This window comes from Rhinolophus hipposideros, assembly GCF_964194185.1.
Source record: "Rhinolophus hipposideros genome assembly, chromosome: 12".
Taxonomy (NCBI): domain Eukaryota; kingdom Metazoa; phylum Chordata; class Mammalia; order Chiroptera; family Rhinolophidae; genus Rhinolophus; species Rhinolophus hipposideros.
The window spans coordinates 23,773,008-23,794,825 of record NC_138058.1 but is presented as its reverse complement, the minus strand read 5'-3'; the positions used below and the strand labels follow the sequence as shown (position 1 = coordinate 23,794,825).

The window sequence follows — 21,818 nt, the reverse complement described above, 5'->3', positions numbered from 1 at the left end:
TGTATACACATGACTTGTATTTATCTTTTGTTATTGGTGTATATTGAGTATTACAGTTTTAATATAGTTTTTTCCTTTCTTAAAATGCGTATACATTTTTTTGTCACCCTCTGTATAGTTACTTAATGGAAATTTCCCCGCTGCCATTTAAATATAAAAACTCAGGGATTTTTCATGTTTAGTGTCATATAACTGAATTCAGGAATTATTATTTATAATATGAAACCAATAAAGGCAAGTCATATTTAATCCACATTTCAGAGTATTTCCAGTTTTTTCCTGTCTTCTTAAGGATTGGGAGAGGCTTGGGATCAGGGCAGGATTAAGTTAACTGCTTCTGTGTGGTTGGTACTTTAACACTCTTCTTCCCTATCGGGGGACATGGGTACTCACTAGCAGGCTGTGACACAAAGCGTGGAAATGCTGCTGGTTTGTCTCCAGTTCATCCCAGTCTAGCTGCCAACAGCTTGTGGGTCTCAGAATGAATGGGAGTCCGTATGTCACTGACTCGCAGACCCCACTGGATTTTAGAGCCCTGGGAAGAGACAATGGCAGTGAAAGTCTCCTTAGTGATATCCAGAACCTCGACCCAGATCCACTTAAATTCAGGTAAGTCTAAGGCCTTACTGTGAAATCCTTTAGGTTAGGGCCTGTGAATTATTCATCTTAGCATGGCCAGAACCTAGCAAGGTATCTGGCACACAGCATTCTCAAAGCCTGTTAATTAATGAAGGAAGCAGCCATCACGGGGGCTCAAGACTCTGATGGGTATTTCTTCTCCTGAGCTCATTCCATTACGGGTGAGTTCCCTGGGGACACTCCCATCATGCCCCTGCCACAGCAACCATATAACACAACAGTATGCTAACCATCCGCATGCAAGTCCTGGCTCTGTCGTGGTGAGGTGCTGACAGAGGATTTATCTAAGGAGAGTATGCATTTAAGACTCTTAGCAGCATCCATGGTCGCAAACCCACGGATAGGCTCCCTCGGATACCTGTGCATGGGCACTGTCATATGGAGTAGGAGCAGTAAAAGCGACCTGGGTCATCATTGCTAATTCTACCTTGGACTTGGTTCCCCTGGAAGCAGGAGATCTGGCACTTAGAGAAATGGGAGGGCAGGGGGAAATCCTGTGTACCAGTGCCTCTTTGAAGGTCAGGTCTCTGTCCTGATTGCTAAACACAGCTGGCATTCAATAAACATTTGCTGAATGGATAAACATCTTCCTGCAGATCTTGTTTTTCTCTGCATTCAGAGACTTTCTGGATTTCCAACCCTCATCCAGACCGCTGTCCTACGGAGGCACATCTCTACCATCTGCTCATTCATCTCCACATGCCGAACAGCCTGAGCGTGTTCTTTCATGCTCATACCTGTAGTTGCTGCTTTGGACCTGACTGCCGCCTACCCAACACTTGGGGATGTCCTCTCTCTCTCAACATTCTAGTCATGGACCCCGTAAGAATAAGCATTTGCATAGATTGGGGAGGTTCCCACGGACCATACTTGATCACCCTGAGCTTGTAACGAGAGGCCCACGACTGGCAAGCCATCTGGTAGATTGTGCTGAAGTCTCCTTTGGGGTCATCCATTCTCAAGGAGCCATCAGCTGTGCCAGGAAGCAAGGACGGGCTGAGGAGTCGCTCTTGGAGATCACATTTCAGGCACACTATGATAAAAACAGCATGGGGAAGGGATGTTTGTCAAAAGTTACCTCAGGCCATGTGATTAGGAGACATCTGCTACCCATTCCACCTCCACCAGGCACAAGTAACGGTTGGGAGGAGGCAGGAGAATGGAAAGGGGGAAGTACGATTGGTTTGGGAAAGCAGAGCAGGTCTGGAACCTACAGTATTGCTTTATGCAATAGGTAACGTTTTCTGGGTCCGAAATCATTTTTACTCGTTTTACTTCTGGGCTGGCTGAGCAGTGGCCCCAGAGTGAGAGCTCCGGCTTGTGATCCAGTCTGAGAGGAACATGTGTCCTCTGTGGAGGAGACAGCTAACGCGACAATATGCAGAGGCCCTCTGGCAATCACAGAAGGAAATCTTGCCTCTGCTGTGTCCTTGGGCCGAAGCTTTGGCAAGACTACAGGTCAGATGAGGGAAGAGCAGGAAAGCAGAAGTCAGGCAGTCAGCTGACAGCTACTGTTCCTCTGTGGGCTCTTTTAGTGACACTCGGGGGCAGGGGAAGAATAAGTTCCCGAAACAATTTACTTTAAATTCCCCAAAGAAACCACAGTATAGAACTTTCTGGGGCTGGGAGCGTCCCTCCGGCACTAGACCACAGATCTGAGGGGCTTCCACTAGGTATGAGTTATTCATCAAGGTCTTATATCACACTCATCTGTATTAAGCTTCTGCTCCAGCAGGTATAGTCACATGCCACAGTGTACAGTGTGTGGTTGCACTAGGCTGGAATCCTTGATATTACACAGTTTTTCAATAAAATGTATACCAGGTTTGATACTGTTCACAAACTTACGAATGTACAAATGTTGAGCGCTTGTGAGGCTAGTAGTTGATGTGATTTATGAAATAACTGTATTAACTACAATATGAGGTAAAAACAAAAGTAGAAATAAGGTAGAGAAAAAATAGGATGGCAGAACAGATGTCAGGCCCAGAGGGGCCTCTGAGGGCCAGTCGTCAGATGTAGACATTCTTGGCCTGGTGTGTCCTAGGCCCAGGAAGTCAGCAGGAGGGACTTTGCCTAGACTCCAGCTTCCCCTCATTGCTGTGTGCCTGCCTTCATTGTTGGGTTCCTTGATTTAGGGCTGGAGAGCTGTATTCATCTGGCTGAGGATCTCAACTCTGGTTGAATTAAATATCACTTAGGGAACTTTCAAAAGGTAACTAACTACTGCCTAGGCCCTACCTCACACCAATCAAACCGGGATCTCTGGGGATGAAAACAAGTTCCTCATGCGATTCTTATTGCAGCCAGGGCTGAGCACTATGGGAACAGTGGTCTCAGCAGAATGTTCCAAAGTTGGGGAAGCTGTTGCAGCAGGGCTTAGGTCTAGAACAAGGTTTGCTTCTCACCACCCAGAACCCAGGGGCCGAGGTGGCAGACCTCAAACCTGAGAAATGAGAAAAGACACTTATATGAAGCTTATGAGCACTATGTGTGTCAGAAGGAGGCCTCTGAAGGAAACACCTAGAGAGGGGGTGAAGAGCCCTAGGCAGCTACAGAGGCAGGTGGTGTGTGGTGAGGAACCTTGTAAGGAGGAGTCAAAGTGAACATCTGAGGAGCAGACCTCAAAAGATTCTATAGTAGGAGAGCTCAGGGTCTTTGTTTGGTTTCATTTTCTTAGAGTGAGCCACATTTCCAGAAACCTATGTGTGTGGCACAGCAGCAGTGTTTTACACATGGATAACTACAGTATGGTCTTCATTGTGGTTGCATAATCTCTCGGCTGAGTCAAAACCAATGCAGAGGAGGCCTCCTTTCCCTAGACCTCATTCCGATTGTGTCCGAGCATCTGGATTCCAGTGAAGTTCTCTCCAGTAGAAGAGATGAGTCTGGATCTAAGTTTTACCACACACCCCAAAGACCTGGGGACTGCTAAAAAATGGTTTCAGTTAGAAAAAAAACATTCAGGCTCTAATCCTGATGCTAAAAGCCATGGAAGAAGGAGGGCAAAGCAGAGAAATTCTCAACAGTATCATGGGCAAATGCTGTGCAACAGTGGAAGAAAGGCTGGTTGCAGGAGTTCCTGGCCTTTGAGGGCCCCTGCACTCCTAAAAAGAGAAGTGAATCTCTAGCCCCTTTGTTTAGAATTATCTGGCATGAGACAGGTTGTGTAGTAGGTAAGGGCCCCGGCTCTGGAGGCAGATAGACCTGGGTTTGATGAATGTCCTTTGGGCTGAGAGTGGTCAAATGTACAAAATATGGATTTCTAATCCTAAGGGTAAGAGTGGGCTCTGGAGTTCCCTGGCTTCAGATTCTGCCTCTGCTATTACTTTTCTCTGTAGCCCTGGGCAAATGTTTAATTTCTCGAAGTCTCAGTTTTATCATCTGTAAAATAGGGATAATATTGTATTTAATTGATTCTAAGACATTTTCCCCATATACTAACATCTCCTTATGAGTCTTACAATTGCCACTGGCCAGGAACCCGCTTTTAACCTGTACATACTACTGTAACCTAAAAAAGCTCTCTCAGTAAGGATAAAATAATATTTGCAAGTGATAAGAAAGCATTGTGTCGTGTTTAATTGGCAGCGTTTTTTCTTTCTTAGTGGTACATAAAATAATGGTGTATCTTATAATTAATAGCATCTTGGATTCAATGACATATGGTAATATTAGCTGCCTCATGATGTTGTGTGACGATGAAATGGGATAATGCAAGGAAAGGAGTTAACATAGTGTTTGGGGGAAAATAGATAAGAAGTGAATTCCAAAAGATGGGACAGAGAGCAATTGGTACTATCAGCCTTGGACAAAAGGGATGGAAAGGAGGCCCCGGGAAGAAGATTTTACACTCCAAGGGAAGACAGATTAAAATCCAGGTAAGTTGTCAACGGCATCCTAGGCCCTATATTGAAATAGAGGGTGGAGGTGGGACCCGATGGTTATCCCCAGAAAGAAAGGACCAAGGTGTATCTTCCCCTCTGGGGCTGAGAGTCTACACCCATTTTTTTCTCATTGAACCCCCAAACCTAAAGGGAAGGACCACCTTGGTCCTTTCCCTTTGGAGCTGGGCCCTAAGGAGTCAGCTTTTCCAAACTCAGTGTGGTTGACTATACTGATGGGTCCATTTGCAGGCTGCCAACATGGGTCCTGAGCCAATCTTCCAAGGGGATGGAGACTAGAAATGGCCTCACCCCTATCATCTAGGGACTGGGAATGAAGTATCACTACCAGCCAGAACAATGTCCAGGGCCATGCTGGCATATCTGGGACACTGGATTGATCTCTCAGTTTCCATAATTGCCACAACATGCTTTATGAACGTGGTCTTGGTCTTCTAGCTTTCCTCCCTGGGGCCTGCTTTTGTAGTTGCTTTAGTTCCCCTCAGTTTGATGTCTCCCTATCCAAAAGACCTCTATTTAATCTTGGTTTAGTCTTGGTTCTTTTCCTATACTCACAGACTCTGTTGATATTGTTGTATTGGTACCAGCCAGCCTCAAATTATAATGTCATTAATATCTACCGCTTTAAAAATGAAAAACTTGGGGTGACTGGTTAGCTCAGTTGGTTAGAGCGCGGTGCTGATAACACCAAGGTTACCGGTTCGATCCTGCATGTGTCACTGTGAGCTGCGCCCTTCTCAAAAAAAAAAAAAAAAAAAAAGTAAAAGAAAAACATATGATCCATTGTGCTCTTATATAGCTGCCGCTGTATTACTGAGGTGTCTAGATCTCTGCTTCTAAACTAACTGTCTTTCCTTGCTATCTGGCCTTAATTCAGTTTTCTAACTGGTCACTTTTTAGAAATTCTTTTCTCATTCCTCATGCTTACACTGGACAACTTCAGCCAATCCTCCTCTAATCCCTAAACCTCAACTACTCTGTATTCTGATGACTCACCAATCTACAGTTCTAATCCTAGACTTGGATAATTATAGACTATATAGTATGTGTTTTGGGGGGTGTATACTTGGATTATCTCTGCCTCTGGAAATGTTGCTGAAAGACTGTGAAGGAAGAAGAAGATGGATATGTTCTTGGTCTGTTCCACTGTTATGTAGCCAGGCTTTGAAGAAACTCTCCATGCTGACAATATCATTGTCTATAGTCTGAAGGTCAATGTCAGTTCCCAGGATAGAACTCTCTGTAGAAGAAAGGGAAATAGTGGTTAGTGTTAAATTCCTTAATTATAAATTTTGAAAAATATAAAATTTTAAATGCACTCAGTTTTTGACCCATCAATGCTACTTCTAGATATCTAGCTTACAGACATTCTTGGACAGTCTGAGCAAAGAATCTCAGACGTATGCAGCGATATTCAGTACAGCAGTGTTGTAATAACGAATAATCAAAACCTCAAACAGGAAGCAATTCAAATGTCCATCAATAGGGCAATGTTTAAATAAATTATGGCACACTCAAAGTATGGAGTATTATGAGGCTTGTAACAAACAAAGTAAAGCTAAACGTATTGCTATGGAAAGCTAGGAGATAGTAAGTGAATAAAGAAAGTTGTAGAACAGATGTATAGTATGAACCCATTTATATAAAAATGAACTGTTGCCCTAAGTACATACATATGTACGTAAATACATTTTACAAACATCTGGAAGGTTACCATGAAACTGTTAACAGTGGTCAGGAGTGGAAATGGGAGGGAGTACTGATATACATTCTCTTTTTATTATTCATCTTTCTGTACTGTTTACTGTTTGAATTTTATTGTAATCACGCATTACATGCATTCTTGTATTTAAAAAGTTCTAGAATACAAAAAAAGCAATAAAATAATACAGCAATGTAAGTTACATACTTACTTAACAAGGGGGACTTCAGCTTTATGTTGTTGAAAATGTATTCAGTTATTATTTCCGTTATAAAAAATAAATTTTCAAAAGACGAAAAGAAAAAACAAAAAGTTGAACTCCTGGGCTCCACCTTCTGACATAGGTCATACAAATTTGTCACTGACATAGCTGCTGTATCTCACGTGTAATTAGCAGCCAGGAAGACAGAGATGGACTGGGGAGTGTGATTTGATTCCAAAGCTGCATGAATGGAGCTGAGTGGGTGGGTAACGAGGCTTTGCTAGTCTGCTTCCTGCTTCAGGCAACACAACTCAGGAATTGGGGTCTGGGTCTGCAGGTAAAAGTTGTCAGTAAAAGCTAAATATAAGGTGATGGAGGAAGCAGAAAGAGAGGAAATGAGGGAAGAGCTGGAAAGAACCCGACATTTTTTGCTTGGCCATGAAGAACTCTCTGAAATACTTTTACAAAGGGCCTATGAAAAGCCAGTTGCTCCAATGAATTAACTTCTGTGTATAATTCAAGGACCCCAGGGAGAAGGCTGGTTTATTTCTAGAACGACATTCCTGAGGACAAGTACGCAGAGGCGGCAGACTCTCCAGAGGCAACAAAGGGCTTCAGTCCAACGTGCTGGTGCCCGTAGAGGGGAGGTGTGGTGAGCCTTAGATGACTTCACGTCAGATTTAACAATTTATTCTGTGGCTGCAAAGGGGCACCAGATGCATTTCTCTTTGACTAGTATTATTAAAACTCTGCCAACTTCCATGAATAGTTAGAAGGATTCATTAGCTAATTAGTTATTTCATTCATTTCTTTAAGCAGTAGTATTTATTATGTATTACATAGAAGATGAAATACCATACCAGGTACAAAGATACACATACTCTGTGACTTTAAGGAGTTTATAAAGCAACATTTTATATGTATATAAAGGAATATTTATTGCATTTATAAAGCAGCATTATTCTTGACCATTCCTCCTTAAACTTTCATCTGCCCCATTATGTTTTAGGGTACTGCAATGACAAATATGAAGTAATTTGTCAAAGAAATGTCCCTTGTAAGTAAAGAGAAAGGTTCTTTTTAATAATGTGACCTTCCTTTGTTACAGGCCTGGACTTAATTTTTCTGAGCCTGGACTTCAACTTGAAGGACATATGGAAATGACTGCACAGCTTCGCTACAGAAATGGAATTGAGCAAAGAATCTCAGGAAGTCGAGAGGATAATATTGCTTAGAGTCAAACAACAGAATTTAGGAGAGGAGAAATAAGTGTTTCATTTTTTTCTCCCCAGGGAAAGGGTAGAAACTCCTCCCATGGACAGTATCAGGGGACAACAGCAAAGTTATCTCCCATCGAGAATCTGGACATAAAAATAGGGATTTCCTCAGATAGTTAAACCATAAAATCAACACAGAGTGGTGAGGTCCAGGAAAAACAGTGACCTTAAGAAAGGAGAATGGCTTACTCACCACAGCGGCTCACCACAGCTGGAGCTGATAGATGCTTTATCCAAAGAATGAAAGTGTCCCTTAGAAGGGAAGATGGATGGCCAGAAATGGGGCACAGAGAAGGGGAGCCACAGCGGCACATCCTGGCAGCACCCATCCCACTGTGGCTCGGAGGGGAGGGTGTGCTGGCTCAATGATGTGCCCCACTGGCAGGATGTATTTGTTAGGTCTCGGTTCTTCCTGGCGATGATGGTAGTTATGGTTCTCCTCTAAAATATTCTGGTTTAAAATAGTCACAGGGATGTGAAGTACAGTGTATAGTTAATAATGGAATAGAGTACAGCATATAGTTAATAACAGGGAATATAGTTAAAAATACAGTAATAACCATGTATGGTGCCAGGCTTATTGGGGGAATCACTTCATAAATTATATAAATGTCTAACCACTACGTTGTACACTTAAACTAATATAAAATAATACTGAATGTCAAATGTAATTGAAAAAAATATTCTGGCGTATATTTTGGTCTTGAACTTGATAAGGTGAGTGTATCTCTGAGAGGGTGCTGACAAAATAACTTTCTGATCCTGCAAAGGTGAAGCACCCAGGCTGAAACATGGCGCCTCTGTGAAGGACAATGCCAGTCTTCCCTGCAGGCACCCCATCAATGTTCCTGAAGTTCTTTCCAACTTCTTAACTTACACGTTCTTGGGAGAGCCACAGAGCAGAGCTTGTTCGTTTGAAAAAGTTCTCATGTAAGTTCCACGGAGGCACTGTGTTTCATGTTTCCGTCTGCAGTTTTGCAGGCCCAGAAGGGAGTCAGCAGCTTCTCCCAGAAAGGCACACAGTCCCAGCTAACGGCTAATGTGGAAAGCAGAACATGCTAGAGGGAGAACTTCCTTTCCACTTTCTCTGTCAGTGGTCAGGCGTTCCTTTTCTTCTGCCTGGGTCATGGCAGAAACCTCTTAGCTGTCCTAGCAAACGCCATTCCTTTCCTCCAGTACTTATGGACTCGTACCAGTTAATTTATCTAAAACTTGGTTTCATCAGATTCCATCTGTGCTAAAGAGCATACACTGCCTTTCTGCTGTCATCTTATTTATTCCCCTCACTCATCCTCTACCTGCTGGAATACTCATTGTTCCTCCCATACCCCACCCTTCCTTTCTTCTGTAATGGCTCATAGGATTCCCCCCATCTCTACTTGTTAAGAGCCTGTATTCCCATCCCCCACGGGTAGCTTGCATAGAGCTGAAGCTTAGCAAATGCCTGTTAAGTTAAATAATAATTTAAACAATTGCTCCCTCCTCCTCGGCTCTCATTACTTTTTCCTGTAACTCTTCTGCTTCAACTAGGTTAGTCTCCTTGCCACATAACTTCCTTCCTTCCTTAGTGCTTTTATTACCCTGTCAATCCATGGCCTGCACCTCCCCCAGAACTCGACTCAGAGCTGACTTTGTCCAGGAAATGATACCTAATTATATCCTCCCTGATTCCGTTTCAGTCAGCACCCCCTCTTGCGCGTCTGTGGGCTTCATTTGGTCAATACCAATTACACTTGTTAACTGGTTTCTTCTTAAGAGTCTTCTCCTTCTGTGAGTTTTTGAAAGGTGGTGGCACGTAGTGGAAAGACCAGGGTTTGCATCACGACTTGAAAGTGACTCTGGGCAAAGCGGGGAGAGTCCAACCTCTTTCCCAGTTGCGGTGAGGCCTCAGAAGCGAGATGATGATCTGTGAATGGCACCCAACAAGTGGCATTTTCTTCCTTTACTCTCATCAACACAATGACGGGCTTTTATAGGATGAGAATGTGCTTTCCTTTTTAAAACTTTTTTCCGTCACTTCCCTTGGTGATTGCTTCCTCCCCACCACCAACACCCAGTACTGTGAGTACAACCAGTGTGCCAAGCCTGGGGGGCGGGGAGGAGACTTCTCACGTCTCAGATGTTGAAATGCAGCTCCCACATTGACTGGCGAGCAGCGCACTGGGCACTGAGGAGCCGGCTGTCCCACTGAGGGTCTGAAATAAAAAGGTGATGGGAGTGCCGCGCAGCTCTGTGTCGCTGGTGCGGACAAGTGAGGACGGCCAGGTTCACGGCCGGCTCCGCAGCAGCCGGCATCCACACTGTGTTTGGACTTAGCCTGCCCCCCTGTGGCCACAAGCAGTGACATCCTTCTCTGCCCTCTTTAAGCTTTTCTGGAAGGGCCACAATAATGAGAAAAACTAAGCCTCATCACTGAAAATAAGGTAATGCCTAAAGCAGTCCTTCCAGAAGTCAATCTAAAAGCAGTGTTACAAAATGGGAATGTGTTTAAAACGGGAGAATTTAACACGTTAACACACACGTACACATTCACGTATAATGGTGTATTTCTCTCTTGACCAACAGCGTGGAGAGGCCCAGGAACACTGTGCTCCCGGCAGCCCTGCACATCCTCCCCAGCCCCACAGAGGCCCCGACCAACAGGCCAGTCCTGTTTCTTCCAAATGACCCTCATATAGCCTGTTCTTGGGCCTCATGGATGGGCTTCAGGGGCTCTTGGCACTCCCTGAAATGTATACACATTTCATCTGTATGTATCGATATATTTTCTTGGGGCGGAGGAAAAGGATTGATCCTTAGCTTTTATTAGGTCGTCAGAGGAGCTCTGTGACGTGAAAAGAGGTCAAGACCCACGACAGAAGCTAAGAATCATGGTATCTTAGCCTCCCTGGCTCACTTTCTGGTCAGGGCCGTCTACCCTCCGAATACAGGAGTAGTCAGGGCGCTACAGGACACTAACAACCGGGTTAGATAATCGTGGCACACAGTTGGCTCAGGAACAACTGCGCAGTCATCCAACCACTGCCCTTAAATCTACAAGGGCACGAGGGGTATCTCCAACAGCTCACAACGTTGGGGGCAGCCCAGCTTCTCTTTCATTTGCCTCATTTGTGGAGGGGATTCTTGGACTCTGGGAAAGAGGAGACACCCCTTGAAAGCAGGTGGCTGGGATAGTGGTGGTTAATGCAGCGGGGACTCCACCGCGAAGTGAGTGCTGGACCCAGCAGGTGGTGACCATCTTCCTGGGGTCCTAGTCTACGGAGGGGGGTGGGGCAGGGCAGGGTTTAAAACATCAGGAGAACCGTATGAGATAGAGAAAATTTATTTCCCAGAACTCTTATCAGGGAGAGCACTATTGTCATTCATTCACTCGCTTATTCTTTCATTTAATTTGTCATTCAAATAATTATTTATTTAGTGCCTTCTATGGGCCAGGCACTGATTGGTGTCAACAATGAAAAGAGGCAAATTTTCTGCTTTCATAGCTTACATTCTAGTAGGAGAACAGACAATAGACAAACAAATAAAACAGAAAACAAGTGCAGACAATGATAGATACTACGAAGAAAAATAAAGCAGGATAAGTGTGTGGTGTGTGTTTGTGTGAAAATATCTAGTTTGGCTGGCTAGGGAGGAATTCTCTAAGAAAATGATAGTTGAGCAGAGACTTTAAGCGAAGGAGTGAGTCATGAAAACATCTGTGGGAATATTGTCCCTTACAGAGGAATCAGCTAGTTCAAAGTCTTGAGGTGGGAATGAGTATGTTGGAGGAATAGCAAGAAGGCTAAAGCAGAATAAAGGAGGAAGAGAGTATTGCTGATAAGCTTCTAGGGTGAAGGATGAGACCCCGAAAGAAGCACGCTCATGTAACAACAGGTAGTCATTACATTTGCTTCTAAGAAGGGTGGGTGCCATTATTGTAAGGCTTTGGCTTTGCAGAGGGAAGCGTGCAAGACTGGGGGAGAGTGGAGCCAGCACTCCTTTCCTTTCGCTTTCTCTTTGCAGCTCTTTGCTTCTAAACAACTGTTGAATTAGTATTTTAAAAATATTTGTTTGAAGGTGTGCCAAACTGTTGCATGGGATATCCCTATGTCTCAGCCCACCCTCCCATACATGCTTTCTGTTCTGTGATGGTGGTGGGCAGTGTGGAAGGAGGGGAGAGGAATCTGGGAGTCCCGTGAGCAGAGTTCAACCAGAGACCCCTCAGCTTGCAGCGGATATGCCTCTTTCCCAGCCCTGGTCAGCTACCCGGGGAGTTCTAGGCTTTGTATAGGGGTTAAGCTGGTGTAGCCTAAGCTGTGCTAAATAAAACCCTGACTGTTAACTAAAGAATGAAGTACTAATGATTCACAATGAATTGTTTTGCAATGTTATATCTCCAGGGATCATTTTTTTTCTTTTCTTTAACTGAATAAATTCAACATGCAACATTGTGTAAGTTTAAAATGGACAGCATGTGTATTGCTTTGATACATTTATATATTGCAATATGGTTGCTGATGTAGTGGTGTTTATCATATTACATAATTATAGCACAATATTATTGTCTATGTTCATTATACTGGGCATTAGATCTCTGGATTATTTACTATTTGTTACAAGTTTGTGCCCTTAAACACCATCACTCTTATCTCCCCACCCCCCAATCCCTTGGTAACCATCATTTTACTCTATGTGTTTTACAGACTTAACTTTTTTAGATTCCACATACAAGTGACATACAGTACTTGTCTTTCTGTCTGACTTATCGCACTTAGCATAATGTGCTTAAGGCCCATCCATGTTGTCACAAATGGGAGGATATCTTTCTTTCTCATGGCTAAATAATCTTCCATTAGGTACCATGTTTCCCAAAAAATAAGACCTAGCCGGACAATCAGCTCTAATGCATCTTTTGGAGCAAAAATTAATATAAGACCCAGTATTATATTATATTATACCCAGTATTATATTATATTATACCCGGTATTACAGTATAGTAAAATAAGACTGGGTCTTATATTAATTTTTGCTCCAAAAGATGCATTAGAACTGATTGTCCAGCTAGGTCTTATTTTCGGGGAAACACAGTATGCGTTTAAGCTCAGCTGACCCAGGTGGGACAAACTGAAAGCAGCTCACAGTTTAAGCTTAAAGAACAGAACTGAGCTTTGGGTGAGGGGCCCATTGCAGGTCATGACAGGTAGCAGTTTGAATCTAACAAAGTTAACTGTCAAAATAAACACTTCTCAGAGTAATATAGTAGAGTCCAGAGTCTCTAATGTTATGTGAACATAACATTCACAAAATACAATCCAAATGTTTTTGGCATACAAAGAGTCAGAAAATGTGGCCCAATCTCAAAGGAAAATACAATTAATAGATTCAAACTCCAAGATGACAAATGTTAGATTTATCAGACAAGAACTTTAAAGCAACATAATTATAATTATGCTCAATGAGGAATGGAAAATATGTTCATAATGAATGAAAAGATAGGAAATATCAACAGAGAAATAGAAAATATAAAAAAGAACCAAATGGAAATGTTAGAACTGAAGAATACGATATCTGAACAAAAAAATTCACCAAATTGACTTAATAGCAGAATGGAGATGAGTGAACTTACAGATCAATAGAGATCATCTCATATAAAGAAGAGAAAGAAAATAGTCTGAAACCAACCAAGCAACCAACCAACCAATCAACCAAAAAAACCAACCAACCGAGCAAACCAAAAAAACCACATTGTCTCAGGGAACTGTGGAACAATTTAAAAAGGTTTGATGTAGGTAATTCATGTCCTGGAAGGAGAGAAGAGGGGGAATGAGACAGAAAAATATTTGAAGAAATAATGGCAGAAATTTTCCCAAATTGGGTTAAAGGTATAAATTTAAGATTCAAGAAGCTCAGTGAGCTCCAAACAAGAAATCCATGTTGAATCACATCATTGTAAAGCTGCTGAAAAACAAACAAAGAGGATATTCTTGAAAGCTGCCAGAAAAATGATCTTTTACATATAGGAGAAAGTGATTTAAGAATTGTGACTTATAATGAGAAACCATGGAAGTCCAGAAGAAGAGTAACATCTTTAATGTGCTGAAAGAAAAAAAAAAATCCCGTCAACCCATAATTCTGTACACAAAAAAAATATCCTTCAAGAATTAAAGTGAAACATACATTTTCATATAAACAAAAACTAAGAGAATTTGTCATCCACGCCACAAGAAATACTAAAGTTCTTTGAGCTGAAGGAAATGATACCCAAGGGAAAGTTGGATCCTCAGGAATGAATGCAAATGGTAAATATAACCTATGATTTTTTTTCTTAGTTTCTTTAAAATACACATAATTGTTCAAAGGAAAATTTGTAATATTGTCTTGTAGAGTTTATAATGTAGATGTAATATACATGACAACTGTAACAAAAAGTCAGTGTGTGTGTGTGTGTGTGTATGTGGGGGATACGTTGCGATGTTTCTATATTTTACATGATATGGTACTATATTAATTCTAACTAGGCTGTAAAAAAGTTTTAAAAATGTATTTTAATCCCTACTTCTGTGAAGTATTGTAATCCTGAGGCTTCAACATTTTATGTGAAGTGGTGCTATATTGCCTTTAAGTAGACTGTGAAAAGTTAAGGATATATAATGTAATCCCTAGAGAAGACACTGAAAAATAATGCAAGGAAATACAGATAAATAACAATAGATAAATTAAAATAGAATTCTAAAAATATTTCATAATTTGAAAGAAAGCAGGAAAGTAGGGAAAAGATGAACAAAACCCAGAGAGGATAAACAAAAAGTAAAATGGTAGACCTAAATTCAACAATATCAGTACTTATGGTCAATGAGAATGGACAATCCACTCCAAATGAAAGGCAGAGATTAGCAGAATGAATAAAAAGTGAACTCAATTATATACTGTCTATAAGAGATAAACTTTTTAAGTATAAAGACACAAATGGGTTGAAAGCAAATAGATGGGAAAACATGAACCAGAAACACAGTAAGACCCAAAAGAAATAAAAACATATGTCCTTACAAAGATTTATGAATGTTTGTAGCAGCTTTAGTTACAATAGCCAAAAACTGGACACAAACTACCAAAATGTCCATTAACAGGTGAATGGTTACAAAATGTGGCATATTCATATAATATAATATGACTCGGCAATAAAAATAAACTACTGATATAAACAACATGGATGAATCTCCAATACTGAATGGAAAGAGACACAATAGAAGGATATACTGTATGATTCCATTTACATAAAATGCAAACTAATCTACAAAAAAAGCAGATCAGTAGTATACGCTGGGAACTGAGGGAGGGATGGAGTATAAAGGGCAAAAGGAATCTTTTGGGGTTGATGGAAACGTTCTGTATCTTGATTGTGGTGATGATTTGTGGGCATATTCAACTGCCAAAACTCATTGAATTGTACACTTTGAATGTATGCAAATTATACTATGTAAATTATTTTTCAATAAAGTCGGTGAGGAAAAATTTTTAAAATTCTAATTTTCAAATAGCTTAATATATTCCATTGACCTCTAAAAAATTATTTAATTCAATTTAAAAAAGGGAAGATTTGCCATTTTCTGAGACCATGGTCTGTTAATGAAATAAATGTCTACGTTAAAAATCTTTAGGTAATAAATACAACAGTGGTTATAATTTAGACTTAACACCACAAGGAAATGACTTTAATGCAGTTATCAAAGACAAACTCAAGAAATAGCTGTATTTTCTGGTCTACTTTCTAAGATACTGAAAGGGGGAAAAAATCAGTACATGGAATCTGGCAATTGCACTGAAGCATGAAGCATGGAAGAGGCTTTTTGTTTTTCCCCCTGGAATCCTTTAGGAAGCAATGAATCTTTATCTTCTTTGTTTGAGTTGTTAACATTTGGTGTTTCCTGAGAACACATATGGATAAAATACCTTTCCAAAAGAGCTTGACATCGATCCCTGGCAAAGTCTAGGAGGAAATATTAAACAGATGGTGTGCGAGCGCTTAGAAAAGGAACCTGATATCTTTGTGTTCAAGGCCGAGAGATGTAGGCTGGTCGACAGAATCATTAGGTTGATTTGTAACTGGTTGGAAGACTTACATATCCAACTGTGCAGACTGCTGTCAACCTGTGCAGATGCCCTCTGGATGCCAAAGTGCATTGATCACAGTGGACATTTTAGTTTTGGCATATTTATTACTTAGCCAGTCTTTAGAAAGCTATTATGAAATTTATATTATATGCAAAGGAACATATGCAATACATACACACACACACACACACACAAAGTTCTAACAATTATGTTTGTGAAATTGTGCAGTGATGTTGCTAACCTTTTTTGATATCAGAGAGATTATTCATTATGAATTGTACCAACTGGACAAAGAGTTAACCAAGTTCACTATTTGGAAGAGCTGAAAGACCGCATGAAAAAGATGAAAACGACCTGAACTTTTCTTTTTCTTTTATCTTTTTTTTTTTTTTACAAAATCCAAGAACTTTTTAATAATATAAATTAAAATAACAGTAGCTAACAGTTTTAGAGTTTACTCTATGTCAAACATTGTCCCAGGAACTTCAAATCTTTGAGATATTGTTATTATTATTATTATTATTACTATGCCCATTTTACAGATGAAAACTAAGACACAGGTAAATCACTTGCCCAAAAGAATGCAATTAGTAAGTTGAAAACCAGAATTTGAAATTATGAAATCGACCTGAACTTTTCGCCAGTAATTAATGGTTCTTGCATCACGACAATGCACCAAATCACATGGCACTGTCTGTGAGGGAATTTTGAGCCAGTAAACAAATAACTGTATTGGAACACCCTCCCTATTCACCTGATCTGGCCCCCAATTACTTCTTTCTTTCCCGGAAGATAAAGGAAATATTGAAAGGAAGACATTTTGATGGTGGTCAGGACATCAAGGGTAATACGACGACAGCTCTGATGGCCATTCCAGAAAAAGAATTCCAAAATTGCTTTGAAGGGTGGACTAGGTGCTGGTGTTGGTTCATAACTTCCCAAGGGGAGCACTTTGAAGGTGACCGTAGCGATATTCAGCAATGAGGTATGTAGCACTTTTTCTAGGATGAGTTCTCGAACTTAATTGTCAGACCTCATATGTAAGCTATGAAGCATAATGGCATTTGAACACTCATGAATACTTTATTCAACTTAAGATATAGAACATCATCATACTACTAAGACATCTGTATGCTTTTCCATGATCTTCTCCAAGGGAAACTTTGCCATGCAGAATTAAAAAAAATCATTCCTTTTCTTTTAAAAGCAGTTTTACTATTTTGAACAAATACTTCATTATTTTAGTTTTGCTTGAATTTTGTAAAGAGGTATCGCATATATCTTAGGTTATTTGCTTAGGTTATCTTGCTTATTTGTTTTTTATATACAACATTCACAATGTTGTATATAGCTGTGGTTCACTCGTTTTCATAACTGTATGATCTTACACTTCGTGAATATACTTTGTAATATTTATTCATGCCTCATTTAGTGAGCATTTAAGGGTTTCTAATTTTTGGCTTTTTGAATAATGTCAACATTCACATTCTTGTACATGTCTCTAGGTGCATAAGTTTTTCTGGAGACATTCTCCTAGGAATGCAATTGCTAGGAATGGAGCATTGTGAATATTACTTTACCACAAAATAATAAGTTGTGTACCAATTTACATTCTTTCTGTCAGTGTATAAGAATTTCCATTGCTCTGCTGTTGTCAATAATACTGTGAGACTTACTAAGTTTTTGCAACCTAGTGGGCCTAAAATGGTACATCATTGTTTTAATTTGTATTTCCCTGATTGCTAATGAGGGTAAGAATTTTTCTTCTGTTTATTTGCCACTTAGATTTCCTCTTCTGTGAAATGCCTGTTCAGCTTTTTTGCTCATATCAAAATTAGATTGTCTTTTTTAAAAAATTGAGTTTCAGGCATTCTTTATTCTGGATACCAATTCTTTATTGGTCACATGAGTTGGAAATATAGTTATGATTTGTCTTATCACTTTCTTCATGGTGTCTTTTGATGAACAGACATTCTTAATTTAAAAGTAGTCATATTAAGCTTTTATTTTTTGGTTAGCAAACTTTGTGTCTCATTTAGGAAATCCTTCCTCCGTCTCCCTACTCCTGGTCATAAAATTTTTCTTCTATATTTTCTTACAAAAGTTCTAAAGGTTTATCTTTCATACTGGTGGTGCCAAAAAAAATGTATACACATGACTTGTATTCATCTTTTGTTATTGGTATATATTGAGTATTGCAATTTTAATAGTTTTTTACTTTATTAAAATGTGTATACTTTTTTTGGCACCCTCTGTATTTAAGTCTTTAATTCATCTAAAATAAATGGTGTGTGGTAAAGATCAAATTTCATTTTTCCCATATGGGATACTGATAGTTCCAGTATGAATTAATAATTAGATCCATCTTTTTTCCACTCCTCTACCATGCCTGCTTAGCCACATACCAAGTTTTCATATAATGTGGCTGGCTGTTTCTGGATTCTCTAATCTGTGTTTTTTTTTAATGTATTTTTATTTTTATTTTATTTTAAAGAATCATCAATAAACTGACTCCTAGAGCTAAACTTTATTCATTTTTTAAAAAAAATTTTATTGGGTAGTATTGGGGAGTTTTTTCTACAGGGCCCATCAGCTCCAAGTCATTGTCCTTCAATCTAGTTGTGGAAGGTGCAACTCAGCTCTAAGTCCAGTCGCGGTTTTCAATCTTAGTTGCAGGGGGTGCAGCCCATCATCCCTTGCGGGAGTTGAACTGGCAACCTTGTTGTTGAGAGCTTGCGCTTTACCAACTGAGCCACTTGGCCACTCTAATATGTCTTATACTGGACAATTTGTCTATTTCTGTTTCAATATAACACTATCTTAATTAGAATAGCCTTATAATCATCTTATATCTGATAGGGCAAATTTTTAGCCTCATTATATATCCTGATAGGATTTTGATTGGAATTGATAGATCAATTTGAGGAGAACTGAATTCTTATGATATTGAATGTTGATATCCATTAACATGCTGCACTTATATCTTCCTTAAGGTGCATCAATAAAGTTTTAAACATTTCCCAATAAATATTCTATGCATCTTTTGTTAAGATTTATTTCCAAATGCTTTACTTTTTTATTGTAAAAGGTATTTCTTTAAAAATTAAATTTTCTAAGTTTGCTTCTAATGATAGACTTTTTTGTATATTGATCTTACATCCAGCCACTTTGTTAAACTCATAGAAATTGTAAAATTTTTCACAAAATCTTTTGGTTACTAATGTAGCCAATCAAATAAGTTTCAAATAATGTTAGTTTTGTTTTTTCCTTTCTAATCTTTATTCCCTTTACTATTTTTCTTATCTTACTAGGTAAGGACAACCATGTTGAATCAAAGTGGTGATGGGGCATCCATGTCTTATTCCTGATTTTTGAAGGCAATATTTTAAACATTTAAACCAGTAGGAATTGTATTTATTGTAAATTTTTCATAGATACATGTTGCCATATTAAGGAAGTTATTTTCTATTCCTACTTTGCTAAGACTTTTCTCTTATATAGTGAATGGATATTAATTTTATCATGTTTTTCTTATCTAGTGAGACAACATATTTTTTACCTTTTAATTTGTTGATGTGATAAATTATATTTATACATTTTTATTGCTAAATCACCTTGCATTTCTGAAATAAATCTAATAATTAGATTTATTATTAGTACTGTATTCTCTTTTTACATATAACTGGATTATTTAAGACTGTTTTATCTACTTTCATGAGTGGATTGGCCTGCAATTTTCTTACATTGTCCTTGTTTGGTTTTCTACTTGGGGAGTGTCTCCCTCTCTCCCTCCCTCAATTTCTGAGAGTTTGTTTAAGATTGGAGTGATATATTCCTTGAAAGTTTAATAAAACTTAACTATAAAATCATCTAGGATTGGTATATTCTGGGAAAAATTCAGATTTTTTATTTGCGAGTCAAATTTAATATCATTTTTTAGGAATGTGTCCACAATTGTCTAAATATTTGAATTCATAGTTCTATCTGCAGTTATGTTCCCTCTTCCCAACCCTAACAGTTTTTTGTGCCTTCTTTCTTCTTTTTCCTTCACCACAGGATTCTCTATTTTATCAGTTTTTTTCAAAGAACCAGCTTTTGAATTGTTTATTATCTCTATTGCTCTTTTCAACTTAGGCAGTATAGAGAATGGTTAAGCATGTGAGCTTTGAAGACTGACTGCTTAGATTTGAATCCCTGTTCTATCTGTTAACTAAGAAACCTTGGGCAATTTAATTTGGACAGGACACTATGCCTTAGTTTCTTCATCTAGATACATGAGGATTAAGTAAGAAAATATGTGGAAACTATTTAGAACAGAAAGTATTTGAATAGTTAAGTGTTCAATAAAACCTTGCTGTTATTATAATTTATAAACAGATGTTAGAGTATGTTACAAGACTGTGGCTTTTAGATCACATAACTTTTCCTTGAGGCTCAGAACTTATTTAAAAATGAAACAAGCCAGCAGCATTATTCCCTTGATTGATGGCTCTTCTATGGGGCTAACTTTGGGTGCTGGAATTGGCAGGCTTTCTTAGATCCTAACTTTATGATCACGACCCAGCATTAGGGATTTGTTTTAAGGTATAGGGTTTGTTTATATGTAAAGAGGGTGTAGAAAGATAAAAAAGGCATCCAGTTTTCTCTGTGAGAGGCATACTTCATATTTTTATTTTTCAGACAAACACTTCCTAGTCCTCTTTTAAGAGCAAACAAGGAGCAAAACAGAGTAATAATAGAATAGAAAGGTTACAAAAACTATGGAAAATTGTATAAATTATGTTACATGAAAAAAATTACATACATGAATTATAATTATGTAACTAAACATGATTGTGAACAACTGAGAGACAATGTGCAAAAATAAAATCAGTGTAATGGGGTAGTGGGATCATGAATGATTTTAAATTAAAAATTATTTTATGATCATATCTTCTTTTCAATAAAAAATTATTAGAGCCTGAGATTTTCTCAGTGAAAAGACATATGTACAAAGGTACTACTATTACTACTACTACTACTACTACTACTACTACTACTACTACTACTACGACTACTATTACGTAATATCAATGGATAACATTTATTTATTTCTCGTATGTACCAGGCACCATTCTAAGTGCTTTACATGCAAGTTATATTTAATCCTCATAAAAACCCATGAGGTAGCTACTATTATTTACCATATTTTACGAATGAGAAAATTGTGGAATTAAGTTTAAATAACTTGTCAAGGTCACACAGTTCTTAGGTCAAATCTAAAAAAATCTGACTGGATGGTTAATTAAATGGTGATAAATTTACACATTGGAATATTTCACAGCAATTTAAAGGAATGGCTTAGATCTCTATGTGCCAACATGGAAAAAAATATTGGATAAATAGTTAAATGAAAAACATAAAAATGCAGAGCAGTGGGTACTGTATAGACCCATTTTTGTAAAAGTAGATATCAATAACAATAATAATGTTACATGTATGTCCATGTCCATATCCATATATGTGTAGGGAAAGCAATTCAGTAAAATGTGTCCTATACTGCTGATGGTAGTTATCTCTGGAGGGTAGAATTTTGGGTCATTTTGAACTGTCTATATTATACGTCTATAGTGTTTAAATTTGTATAACTTGTAATAGAAAAATTAAAATAATCAGACAAAAGCTACTACAAAGACTGCTAGGCAGGATCTCTCTGCTAAATTTTAAAGTAAGGAAGAAATGAACAAGTTAGACCAAGCAGGAACAGATGAAAGAATGTGCCATTTAACATACAGTTGGAAGAAAACATAATAGGCTATCCAGGCTGATAATTTATAGAAAACCCTAAATGATATGAATGTGATTTAAAGTTAACCTTTTCATTTTAGATTTTATTAAAGAACTTTCTAAAATGTGAGTGTACTTTCTTAATTTCTAAGTTCATTTTTTCATACAAGATTCTGGATCTTTTACAGTCTCCAAGTCATCTTTGTAATGATTATTTCTGACTGTGCAAGGCT

At 38.7% G+C, this 21,818-nt stretch overlaps 1 protein-coding gene across 1 annotated transcript in view; it reads right to left on the bottom strand.

The window, feature by feature from the left end:
* Positions 1-369: 369 nt before the first annotated feature.
* Positions 370-21,818, bottom strand: part of M1AP (meiosis 1 associated protein) — a gene marked incomplete at both ends in the record, with an annotated part of 46,954 nt that continues 25,505 nt past the window's right edge. The window contains 3 exons of the mRNA XM_081067893.1: positions 370-535; positions 1,510-1,672; positions 5,611-5,784. Coding sequence (XP_080924019.1) covers positions 370-535; positions 1,510-1,672; positions 5,611-5,784 — 503 coding nt within the window. The remainder of the gene's footprint in view (positions 536-1,509; positions 1,673-5,610; positions 5,785-21,818) is intronic.